Source organism: Trachymyrmex septentrionalis, unplaced genomic scaffold (assembly GCF_001594115.1).
Source record: "Trachymyrmex septentrionalis isolate Tsep2-gDNA-1 unplaced genomic scaffold, Tsep1.0 scaffold128, whole genome shotgun sequence".
Lineage (NCBI taxonomy): Eukaryota > Metazoa > Arthropoda > Insecta > Hymenoptera > Formicidae > Trachymyrmex > Trachymyrmex septentrionalis.
The window spans coordinates 1,045,018-1,057,757 of record NW_017304417.1 but is presented as its reverse complement, the minus strand read 5'-3'; the positions used below and the strand labels follow the sequence as shown (position 1 = coordinate 1,057,757).

The window sequence follows — 12,740 nt, the reverse complement described above, 5'->3', positions numbered from 1 at the left end:
GAGAGAGGGGAGGGAGAGAGAGAGAGAAAGGAAGAAAGAAGTAACAATCTACATAATTGTATATAGATATGTATTATCATTTTAATATACAATATGTTGAAAAAATTAGTAATTACCATCTGAAGAAAGACGTGTGACTGAGCTTGATGGCTGGACTTCTGTTTCTTCATCGCCTGAAACACGGAACAATAAACGGTTGTTCATAACAGTATTTTATATCAATCAATAAGATATTTATCTCAGAAAAAAAATAATTTTTATTTTATATGTTATTTAATAAAACATGAAATATTTTAACTATATGTCTATACATATAGTATTATTTTTTAATAAATCACGAATATATCCATAGGAGGTTTATGCTTGGTAATGTTCTATACGTATCCACAAAATATTATTACATTAAAAAGTGTTTATCCTATAACTACACTGAAAAATATTATTGAAGTATTATTTATGTGAAAGATGCATTATACATCCACACTCATATATTAAAAGAGTAAAAGATTCTCTACATAACTAATAAAAAATGTTCAAAATTTCCTCAGCAAGTATTATATTGAGCTTTTAAATGTAAATATGAAATAAAGAACACAGAACTTTATAGACAAGTCAACTTTATTCTTTTTATTTACATCTAGCATACATGCATAATAACAGCTGTAGTACAAAATTCAAGAGGATGAAATCTACAGAAGGAAAATGTATGTCGCGTGATTAACGCTTTCTCTTTCTTTCAACAACAATGTATCTCAGAAATATCATCAATCGATTAATAAACGATCTGCCGATCGTTCAATTCTCGTGAAATAATCGCATCAACGTACGCTCGATACTCGCTCGAATTACATAATTGTCAGTGTCCTGAAAATCATTGTGAGAACTTGGCGGCGACGGGGGCGCACGGGGAGCACGCGAAAAAAATGGGCAATGTGTTATCGTACCCCCGTGCCGTTGAATGTTGATAGATGATACATAACACACAACACCCCCTTCGACATAGCCCCCTGCAATGAGGCGCGCGCGCGCGCGCGTATCGCGCTACCGTCAGCGCTACCCACCATCGGACAAAGGAGCGTCGAAGTGAGGTTAGGTACGCGCGCCTCCGACGCCCGTCGCCGTCGCGGCTGCGGATGCGGCCGCGGGCGTGCGGCTGCGGCGTCGCGATGGACAGATTGAGCGCACTTACTCAGCGGCTTGTCCCGTCCGATTCTTTCGATCCAGCTGGACCAGGGCTGGCCGTGAAAGAATGTTGGGCTGTCACTTCCCGACATTGCCAATGGCGCTCGCGTTCCGAGTGAAACACGGCGCGGTCCTCGCGTGTATATAGCGTGGCGAGAATGTTTTTCGGGGGCCGGGCCGCGTGGACTGTCAGGTGCGGCGCGATACTATACTCCACGCTATATCTACTCTCCCTCACCCCCGCGATCTCCGTCGCTACCGTCGCGTCAGTCGCGCGTGTGAGTGTGTGTCGCCCCACGGCCAGACGCATTTGCCTCCTCCTCTTCCTCCACCACCACTACTCTCAACTCTGACTCTGGCTCCCTCTCGCTCTTACTCTTCTCCACAGTTCCCCTATCTCCTCTCTCCCTTCCTCCTAACCACCGATTCCACTAATTGCAAGTACGCGTAGCACGCGCGCGACCAATTGCCCCTTTCAAACGTATATCTCGACCAACATATCGCCGCGTCGTGACGCTGTGTGACGATTTCGCGACGCGCCGTCACGCGAGTCAAGATGCTGGCTCCGTCGTCCAGGTCGTCCTCGCGATTCCACCGTTCCGCGTGGCTTCTCGCGTACCCATCGAGTGCACGCACACACTCTCGCGTATCGCACGCGCGCTCTACTACGAACACCGACCAACACTGCGGATCTGCGAGACGGCATTGGCCGATGCTGCTCTGACGTCACGGCCTTCGTGAGCATGACAACGTGCGCAGAACGACCAGCCAATCGCGACGAGTCGAGTCGCGTACGATGTAAACGACGCGCGACGTTGCGCCGACTGTTCTCCGCGGCAGGTGGATCGTGGATCGTGTCGCGCGTTGCGCTCCGGTGTCATTCACATACATGACTTCATTGATAAATTTCTGTTGAATGCAAACCGCGCGTTGTTGAGAACTTTCTTTATAAAATACGATTGATAACACCGTAAATCATGTAGGTATTTGTTAATATTTTCAATCGGATTAAAGAAGATATCGACAATTTTAATCGTAAGTCTTTTCCTTACGAAAAGTCATTACACTGATTCATAGCGCGCTGCAGCATTAGAGAGTATAGAGAATGATTATGATTCAGCAGAAATTTTGGCTGCAGAAAGATTACAGCATAATGTAAAGATATCTCAATGATAACGCAATCGTTGGATTATTAAATATACTTCGATTTTTCTGCAGTTTGAACATTTTGAAATAAAAGTTTATAATCTTTTTTTTTTTTTGGAAGTACTAAAATTTATTTTCTGGCTGAACTTTCACATAATATCGTCATTTCTATTTTTTTGTATAAAAATTTGATCACTAATTCTATTATGGAGGCAAGTCATGCAAATTCGCATAATCACGTGACATTTATTTCGATCGCCTTCGAATCTTCTATCCTCGAGAGACCGGATCGATGTAATAATCCTGATTGACGACTCTTCGAAACATGAAATCGCATATTTTTCCAAAGAGACGGTTTTGACTAGGAATAACCGCTGTCGTCATCAACGGTCATAAATATACATCGACGATTGAGTCCTTATCCTATTATTAGAAACAAATGCTTAAATTTACAGTCTTGTTGGTTATTCGATTTACAATTCATTCGACGTCTTAACCGGCGAAAAACGATCTTGAATTCGGTTGCGTTTGGGCTGGCCGGGCGGTGTTGTTCACGTCGCCACGATGGGCTTGAATCGCCTGCCAGTTAATGTACCAAAATGGTTGCTTGTCTCTCGGCCAGGTCTTGATCCTATTTATCAAGTCAATGTCGCCGTGAGCATCGACTGGTAAATCAGCTGGATTTATAGTTGTGCTTAGGGACGGTGTAGCTGCAGCTGCACTCTCTTCACCTATTCGATTTCCAAGCAGCGTGCTATCGGTACCAATGTGACTCCCTTGATATGCTCCTTGAGCTCCTTGATACGTTGGAATTCCATAAGATCCTTGATACATTGGAATTCCTTGAGATCCTTGACGCACTGGAATTTCTTGAACTCCTTGACCTACTGGAATTCCTTGAGCTCCTTGACCTACTGGAATTCCTTGAGCTCCTTGACCTACTGGAATTCCTTGAGCCCCTTGGCCCAATGGGATTCCCTGTGTCCCTTGGCCCACTGGAATTCCTTGTGTTCCTTGGCCCGCTGGAATTCCTTGAGTTCCTTGACCTACTGGAATTCCTTGAGCTCCTTGACCTATTGGAATTCCTTGAGTCCCTTGACCTACTGGAATTCCCTGAGCCCCTTGGCCCAATGGGATTCCCTGTATCCCTTGGGCCGCTGGAATTCCTTGAACTCCTTGACCCACTGGAATTCCTTGAGTTCCTTGACCCACTGGGATTATTTGATCTCCTTGAGCTGCTTGACCTGCTTGAGTCGCTTGCTCCGCTGCTATTCGCTCGTCAATATATTGAGGTAGAACCTGAGGCAGACGATTACCGGTACCAGCGTGCCATGGTCGTTGCGACTGCACCATGTAGAACACAGTAGCGAAGAGTATAGTATATTTCAACTGTAATGGAGAATAATTTCAATTTAAATGGATAAAGATATATTATTTTAAAAATGCTAAGAATTTTGTTTCTCTATCATTTAACAAATTTAAATTATTTGGGAAGATGATATATTATGAATAAATATGTTTAGCTAGGACTCTCTCTCTCTCTCTTTAAAATAACAATGACAACTAATTCAAGGCTCCTGAGAGTCAGTACGATTATTGTAATGTAAAATATAAATTGATTACACCTTAGATGTAGAGGTGTCTTCTTCATTTAAAGTTCTTATACGTTTTGATTCATTTTGAAGCTTTTTTCAGCATTTTCACTTTTCCTATATTATATTGGTTCAGTATTAATAATGATTATTATTGAATAAAATGGCACATAAACCATTCTATAGTGTTAAGCATTAAATTTGCGAAATTTCAAAACTTTATGACCAAGTTGGCGTGTGTTGAAAAGCCATTATAAATTTGGTAACTTGTGAGTAACTTTTCCTCAGTAGACTGCTAAACCAATATATTGTAGTACAGGAGAATTGAAAATGCTGAAGAGGATTCCAAAATGAATCGAAACGTACAAGAATTTTAAATAAAGAAGACACCAGTACATCTAATTGTAAGGTGTAATTATTTTATATTTTCCTTTATAATTATCGCCCACTTCTTGTCACACTGATTCTCAATTGTCTTAAATTAGTTGTCATTGTTATTATATATTATTATTAGTTAACATTGATAATGAAATACAACTCATCATAAAATAAAGATTTGTATAATTAATCAATATAAATATTGCAAGCTATAAAGTGTAAATACAAATTGTCAAATAATCTCTCTTCTAAATTAGTATTAATATTAGTAATAAATGCAGGTTATATAATACAAGAGTATTAATTAAGTAGATTAAGAAACAATCAAATCTATTTACCATGATTATCGAATATATCAAGGCGTTTACTGAATCAATAAATACACGAGGATTTCACCAATGGTATCCAACGGGACTGGGAGATTTAATGATTGTGCGATTCACCGTTCGAAACTGAAGTGCCAAGGTAGCAAGCATTCCTTCTATATAAATCGCTCGGCTTCACTCTGATCCCCACTACGAAGTCGACGAGTCACCCGTCTGTGGGAAACTTGACTGCAACTTCCCCCGATTGTCGAGTTTGCAGTATCTTGGTGGACGCAAAAGTCTTCCCGAAGTGATGTATACAAATCACTACTGAGATAAGAAAGTATTTTCTGAAAGCGCGTCTGCGAGTCAAGTTTCGCAAAGAAAATATACTTGCAATTTATCACGACGATAAAGTTATGTTGTCAATCATCCTTTTAATTTCGGTTCATTCGTGCGCGTAAATTCCAGTGAATCCCCTATATAAATTAAAATTTGTACAACACTTAGATATTATATTAGGTTGAGTAAAAAGTCATCGCGTATTTTTTAGCTCAAAGTTGTATATACGAGTACAATATCTTCGTCAATAATGAATGAAATTCAAATTTAAAAAAAGGGTTTTAAAGCTTGAAATCTCTACTTTTAAAAGCTTATCACATTTTTTAAGTTTATATGAGTTTGATAATTTTTACATACCAAAAACTACGAGCTGAAAAAGACGAAAAATTTTCTTCTCACTTTGTGGATTTGTAACGTGTCCAAAACGAATTTGAGAAAATTTTCGATTACCTATCGTGAAAGCTTGATACTTTCCCTACAAAATCGTTTTTTTTAAATATTCCTACGACTTTTGATTACTGAGTTATCGCGGATTAAATAAAAGAATTATTTTGACTTTAATTGCTCATAACTCCATTAAAAATTGTCGTATCGTATAATTTAAAAAAGAGATTTTTAAAGCTGAAACTTTACTCTATCAAGATATATTTATATTGTTGGTAAGAAAGTAATTGCGGTTTTTACTGATATAACATAGATGTCTTTTAAAAAAACGCGATGACTTTTTACTTAACCTAATATATTTGTGGAATGTCTGAATGCAGAAAAAAATATGTGGAATTTTTATATTATTAATTGATATGTAAACTTATAAATTATTTTTAATGTGCTATAATTAAGTAAAAGCATTAATTAACATTCTTCAATTACATTCTTTTCTTCTGGTGTATTAATAAAAATTACATTATTAATAATTAAATAGAATTTTTAATTTATGTTAAATGAAAATAAATTGGGTTTATATAATAAAAGAAATTCTATATTATATATAGAAAAATTATATATATTTAGTCGTTGATAGTGTCAAACACTTGTGTACATAAAACAGCAAATGTATGTATTTGACAATTCAAAAGTTTAATGACAATGTTACGATGTTATTCTTCTAATAGTTAATTAATCAATAATTACCGAGAGCAAATAATGGATAGACTCATTTTTTAGGTATGCATTCGAAAGATTATGACAATCTTGGAATGACTATATCTAATTTTCTGAATAACACACCGTGAAATTGCAATGTCAGCAATGACAATGAATTTCATACTTTTCCAGCTTCGTCAGCACATTACATTTACGCCCGTATTTATCGTGGTTTTGCGGTTTTAACAAAATGTTGAGGTATTTAACTAAGCTGATAAATCCACGTTTTCGTCATCACGAATCCGCAGATATAGTTCGTAAGAAAAGAGATACGAGTTGTTTATTCATATGAATTTCTTATGGAAACAGTGATAGGAAGCAAAAATTACTTTGATGTGATTATTCACGAAAAATATTCATTAAGAAATTATATGTCAAACTGTAATCTTACGAAGACCTTTGGAAATCATTGATTTTTGTAATGCTAGCACATTTTTAGTATTCCTAATGGAGCACGCCGTCATTTCTCGTTATATGAAAACAAGAACAGATTGCAAAAATTATTGCATTGGTCAACGGTTCATGGCAATTATAATCTTTATCATGCGCGTAATGAAAAAAAAAGTATGAAAGATAAAAATTATCTTATTATTTATAGCGTGTCCGCTAAATTTTCATATGTAGCTTTTGACTAAAGATTCTCAATTATTACGACAAAGTGGAAGTAATCTGAAAAAAATGCAAATATTTCAAGAATTATATATTTCACAAGTTTTTTTCTTATAAATCATACGTTATAGACTTGTAGTTTGATAAATATATTATTTTTCCAAGCTTATCTGCAACGTTTATCTACATAAATATATCTTATGTTAGATGCTGCAATTAAGTTCGTTTATAATTTCTATCGATAATTCGCGTGAGCGACAGTAATTACGATATAACAACGCAAATAATTAATGATCCCCAGTGGCTGGAACGATGGAAAATTAGTACATTTTCCTCTGAAGATTTTCTTAGAACTCATTTTTCCGTAGTATTTCTCTTATCTTTAGATTTTTACCTCCGCTTGGTTTTCATGGTCAAGACGTGATTTCTTTATTTAGTTCAAGAAACGAGGAAATTTTGTTTCTTTCGTTCTGTGACGGAATATATCTTTTTATTGGTGATAGACTCATTATTTACATCAAATAATTGGTTCAATCAGAATCCGGTTTTGCCGTTGGCGTATCGATGGAATTACCAGATCAGTAATTTTCCCTACTCTGCACAGAATATGTCTTGATAAATATCTTAAGTAGCGTAGACACAAGAAATTATTAATTGCAATAATTAACAGTCATATTATAAAAAATTAAATAAAATTTTTAATTTATCAAGACGTGTGATAGTATCTTGTAATATGCTATTAAATACATATACGTACAATAGAAAAACATTTACGTATAAATAATAGAAAATACAATAGAAAATTGACTTGTATAAATTAAGTATAAATTGAGTATATATAATTTAGGAAGAAAATGTATCGTCAGTCATACTTTGAATCGTTCTAAATGAGATTTTCTCCGAAGTGATTAGAGGTATGCGGTACCTTTTCATGAATTATGTGCCTTCATGCTTGTGCATTTAATCGAAAGCGCTTTTACGATTTTTTTGTTCTCGCAAATTGCGTCATGCAAAATAGAAATACAGTCGAAGCAAAATATTTACGGCCGTTCTTCTCGCCTGGCCATGACGGAATCAGATTGTGGGGATTAAAGGCCGCTGCTGCTGCGAGCTTATGGAAACTGGAAACAGTGCTGGACCGGGTTTTTCCCAACCAGCTTTGAACCATCAAGTGTGATAAATTTCACTGTGAATGGCTAGCTAGAAGTCAGTAGTTTCCGTTAAAAATGATAAAGCGGAATCTAATTTGCAGCGCAATTTTCATAAACGTTGTCGTTGGAATTGTGCAAATAATAAAACTGCCCGATGAAAGAATTGACATGAGTTTTTAAAATCATCTTTTGTGGTAAATGTAAATTGCGAAAGAATGGATTCATTTGCATTTACGTTATAACACATTATTAATAATAAACCCATATCAATGTGGTAAGTCAAGCTCGTCTAGAAATTTGCCATGTATGTTTATAAATAAACAACCGCCGCATTAAGTTCGGAATCATCTACGTCATTAGAATTATGACGCATCAGATATAGAATTTCTTGCCTGGGTGATGAAAAACGATGATCTTCAATATGCAAATCAATATAAAATAAACAAGAATAACTTTATATTCTCATTAATGCTACATTCTCGCGTTTATTCACGAATTGATGAACACTAGAAATTTTAATACATTTGTAGAATAAAAACATTTACTATAAATAACACACACACACACACACACATTTATACAACCCTTTATATCATTTATGAAATTCGATCGCCAATACCGTTATCATTAGATTTTAGTTATGTATACATATAAATTATGAGAATAAATTATATATAATTATGGGTCTTTGTTATAGTCGAATATTAGTGATACAGTTATAAGTCAAATAATACACTCTTAATAATGAAATAATAATTATATTTAAAAAATCTTAGATAACAAATCATTGTTTATTCGTTATCGTATTATTGTGATACGATAAGATAAAATTTTAATCATGAAGATTTTATTATAAAAATATAGTAATTGCTTACTGAACAAAAATTACGGCGCAGAATCATCGATAAGGAAATGTGTTGGAAACCAGTTTAAGCGTAATGTCTTTACCGAAGTATGCTAATCTACCCGATAATGTACATTTATCCGTTTTTACTTTAAGATTGAATTTATTTATAAATATATGTGAGGTATACATACATACATATGTAATTATGATTTCTATAACTCGATGCAATTATAATTTCTAATATTATAATAGATGTATGTGTGTGTTTGTGAGAATATTGTTCTCGTGCAATTGAACATCTTTCTATTTCAAAAAGATTTTTTAAATCCTTATATTTCAAATATATTTTGAGATTCTTGTGATGTACAACTATTTTTTAAAAGATTTTAACTGTTTCAAGAGACTTGATAGAATAGATACGTTATTCTTAAATCGATCAATTTACAGAAATAGGCAGGAAAGTGTGTTATAAATGCAATAGTTCGATTTCCTGGTGCCAGGATGGTACGAAACTAATCGTTATAATGTTACATAAAAGTCATTATTCCAGAGTCATTTTTTTATTCTAATCTTTAATCAAGTCTCTTAAAACCCTAAATAATCTGCTTTTATATTCCGAATCTATAATGAATAATTTCTATTGTATCGATTTGAACAGTTATACTTAACTTATATAATGCAGTCATTGATTTATGATTTATTATATTATTATATAATACATATTTAAATAATTAAATCAACTAAAGTACATATTTAAATCACTATACATTAACTAAAATAATTAAATTAAGGATATTATACATATTTAAAAAAAATTATGAAAAAGTTTTATAGATTATTTCAGATTGCATTTAAAAGTTAGATGAAATATTTATTAATGGCGGTTTATCATTTAGATCAAAGGTTATTACAAGAAGTAGGATTTTTTATTTGTGTTTTAATAGAAATGTATCGATGAAAATTATAAAATAATGACAAAAAATTTAATTTTTTTATATAAATACTGCAAAAATTCTACATGATTTGTGTAAAAAGAATTTTTATTTTGATGCAAAAATTAGTTATCCTGTAAATTAGTGTGCCCGATGAATACAAAAATTTGTAATTGAACTCCAAATTGTATTTATTCCCGTAAAAAGATCATATATTTATTCAAAATTTTGGGTTTTTAAAAAATATTTATTCACAAAAAACTATGAATATTTAACAAGTATTCATATTCATTTAAACAAAATATAAACTGAAAAAAAAGCTCCAATAAGCAATCGTTATCCCTTAACTATAACCGGCACTTTGATGACTTAAGTAAAAAAATAGAATTTTATTTATTTTTATCATTGTGTGTAATATTCAAATTTTATAAAGAAAACTTAAAAATTTTGAAAAATATTTTAGAAAGCAATACATTTTTTATTTATAAATATCTATTTGATAAAGCGTCATACATATTTCGATATAATTCCAGTCATATCACAGTAAATACTTATATTATAGTAATGTTATAAATATTTTATAAGATATCTTGGCCGCATTGTTCATTATGGTCTGTGGACAAATCCGAAATATATTATTTATTTCCAACCAAAAATATTTTTGTTTAACCTATAAGTTAAATAAGGACGCTTATCATATAGATTGCGGACTAAGCGCACGGTGTAATTGTAACCATTGGTTTTATAGATTTTTATTTTCTCTTGCAGGCTTGCAAACTATGTGTATAGATAATACAGAGTAAAAGTGAACAACAAAACGAAAATATTTGTAATCATATTCAAAAAATATTCATTCAAATAGAATGAAAAAGTATTTATTCGTTTCTTGACGAATAAAAAAGAAGTGTTTAAATGAATATTTTTATTCACTTTTTATTCATTTATTAGATGTATTCACCGAACACACTATTATAAATAAACAAAATATTTATTTGTTCTGTATCTTTGTAACTAATCTGAATCGTAATAAAACTTTGCATAAGTCGCATTTTGAACTTCAATGTACTTATTATGTACGAAAACATTTAGATTTTTATTATATCTTAAATTTTAATTCATAGCAATATAAATAATAAGAAATATATAAACTATAAAAATGTGTTGTTCACTAAAAATAGAATAATTATAAACACAACTTTCATAAGTATATAGTTCGTTAAAAAATACTAATATAGGTGCTATATACATCTTTTATACCTTTTTAATCTGCGATAATTATTTAATTATCTTATATATATATATATATGATGTATGCTATTTTACATATAAATATATATACCATATATGTACATACATACAATATATATACATACGTACATGCATATATACCTTGTACAAAATGGACGTTAAGGTAACATAATTACCGACTGAGAAAAATACTTCTAATTGCAAAGCTAACTACTAGATGGCCATATTAGTTCTATTTGTTATAATCCAGCAAACGCTAAATATTCTTGAAATATTCATAAAGTGTTTCTAAAATCTCAAAATAAATATTCCAAGAATACTCCAAAATATTCCGAATATTTATAGTATGTAAAAGAAATATTTAAATGTCGATTAAAATATTTTATTTGTTTATCGTTACATATTCCGAGAATGTTCCATAAATATTTCATACATATATATTTTACAAAATTTTTCCAAAAATTTCAGATCAGGTTATCTGTGAATTAGTCTTTAAACAAAATTTTACTTTGGAAAACACAGTCTTGTCTTAAAATGTCTTTATCGTGGACCTCAATTTTAGAGCTTACTTCACAGACAACGTGTTGTGCTGCTTATATTCTGTCCAGGTGATTCTTATTTATGAGTAAATACTCTTGGCCATGGCCTTCTGTCGGCGGAGTTGTGTACTACTCGCTCGCTTGCGATTTTGAAATATAAGGAATCATTCACATAATATTCTGATTTCATCGATATTTGCACATTCTTTTACTGTTCTGAAACATTCGGTATATATTGTCAATATATGAATAGAACTTTCTGTAAATATTTAGCATTAGCTAGAAATATTGTTGTTGATATCAAAAATTATTATAATTATTGCAATTTTGAATCATATCTTGCCATTGAAAAATATACATACTTACATAAATTAATTATACGTACTTATAATAAAATAATAATTAAAAATAAAATTATATTAAATTTATCTTAATAATTTAATTTAAATTATGTTTGATTTATAATACACAATAATAATTGTGTAATATAAAATAAATAAAGTATATAAAATAAATGAATCACAAATTGATTAAAAAATAAAAATCTATTTCAGCGGACATTAAGCTAAAGAGTTTAAATATTATAACACACATATTGTATATAAGCTAACTTATTTATGTATATATATATTGTCACATTTTATCAGCCATCTTACCTAATATCGCAATTTGTTTTATCCACGTGTTAATGACAAAATTATGTCACTTAATCTGCTGCCATGCTTGAGTATTAGCCAAGATCATTCCACAAGTTACATTTTTTTATAAATTTCGCAGAAGTGTTTTTTTTTTAATTTACGATGCTCGCACGGACGTATTTGTCGACTTGATTTATAATAACATTCTTGTAAATAATATGTTGAGATACTTTTAATTCAAGAAATTGCGAAGAAAGAGATGCGTTGCATTCAGAACTATGTTAGCGCACAGGATTGCTATATCAACGTTTGCTTTTGCTAAATCGCCTATAGACCGCGCATGTCGAGCGTACTTCATCGCTTATGAAATCATTACAATGACCTTGGGTCAATAAACGCACTCCGTTGTATCGGCCGTTCAAATATTTTATGCTTCAATTATGACGCGACTATACGGATTGGGTCTTACGACATACGTTATAGGGCATGCGTACTCCATTTCGACATTAAGAGTTTGCGATCTTAATTTTATTAATGTATTTATTCACACACGCATTCAAAATCCTTTAATTCTTTATACAAATTAGCACAGTGGTAAATAATATTCGTGTAGAGCGATTCATTAAACCTTGTATTGATACAGTGACCATATCATTTAATAAGACTACAAAAGAAATTAGCTACAAAT

The 12,740-nt window shown here is 32.4% G+C and overlaps 2 protein-coding genes across 5 annotated transcripts in view; both read right to left on the bottom strand.

Annotated features, from left to right (window-relative positions):
• The window catches only part of LOC108756574 (ataxin-7-like protein 1), a 9,209-nt gene extending 7,916 nt beyond the window's left edge, over nucleotides 1-1,293 (bottom strand). For all 3 annotated transcript variants that reach the window (XR_001939846.1, XM_018500480.1, XM_018500481.1), the window contains exons 1-2: nucleotides 1,190-1,293; nucleotides 117-173 (exon numbers count right to left, since the gene is read on the bottom strand). Coding sequence is in view for 2 of the 3 variants with exons in the window: in XM_018500480.1 (XP_018355982.1) it covers nucleotides 117-173; nucleotides 1,190-1,274 (142 nt within the window). In the remaining variant the exon portion in view is untranslated. The remainder of the gene's footprint in view (nucleotides 1-116; nucleotides 174-1,189) is intronic.
• Nucleotides 1,294-2,445: 1,152 nt separating this feature from the next.
• Nucleotides 2,446-4,770, bottom strand: LOC108756575 (glutenin, high molecular weight subunit DX5-like). 2 transcript variants are annotated; one of them, XM_018500484.1, is made up of 3 exons: nucleotides 4,637-4,770; nucleotides 3,162-3,717; nucleotides 2,446-3,113 (listed from the first exon to the last, which is right to left on the bottom strand). In XM_018500484.1, the coding sequence occupies exons 1-3, from the start codon at nucleotides 4,637-4,639 to the stop codon at nucleotides 2,821-2,823; spliced, it is 852 nt and encodes a 283-aa protein (XP_018355986.1). In that variant the 5' UTR covers nucleotides 4,640-4,770; the 3' UTR covers nucleotides 2,446-2,820. The 2 variants fall into 2 exon arrangements, with proteins under 2 accessions (XP_018355986.1, XP_018355984.1); XM_018500482.1 differs by having other exon boundaries at nucleotides 2,446-3,717.
• Between the last annotated feature and the right edge of the window lie 7,970 nt (nucleotides 4,771-12,740).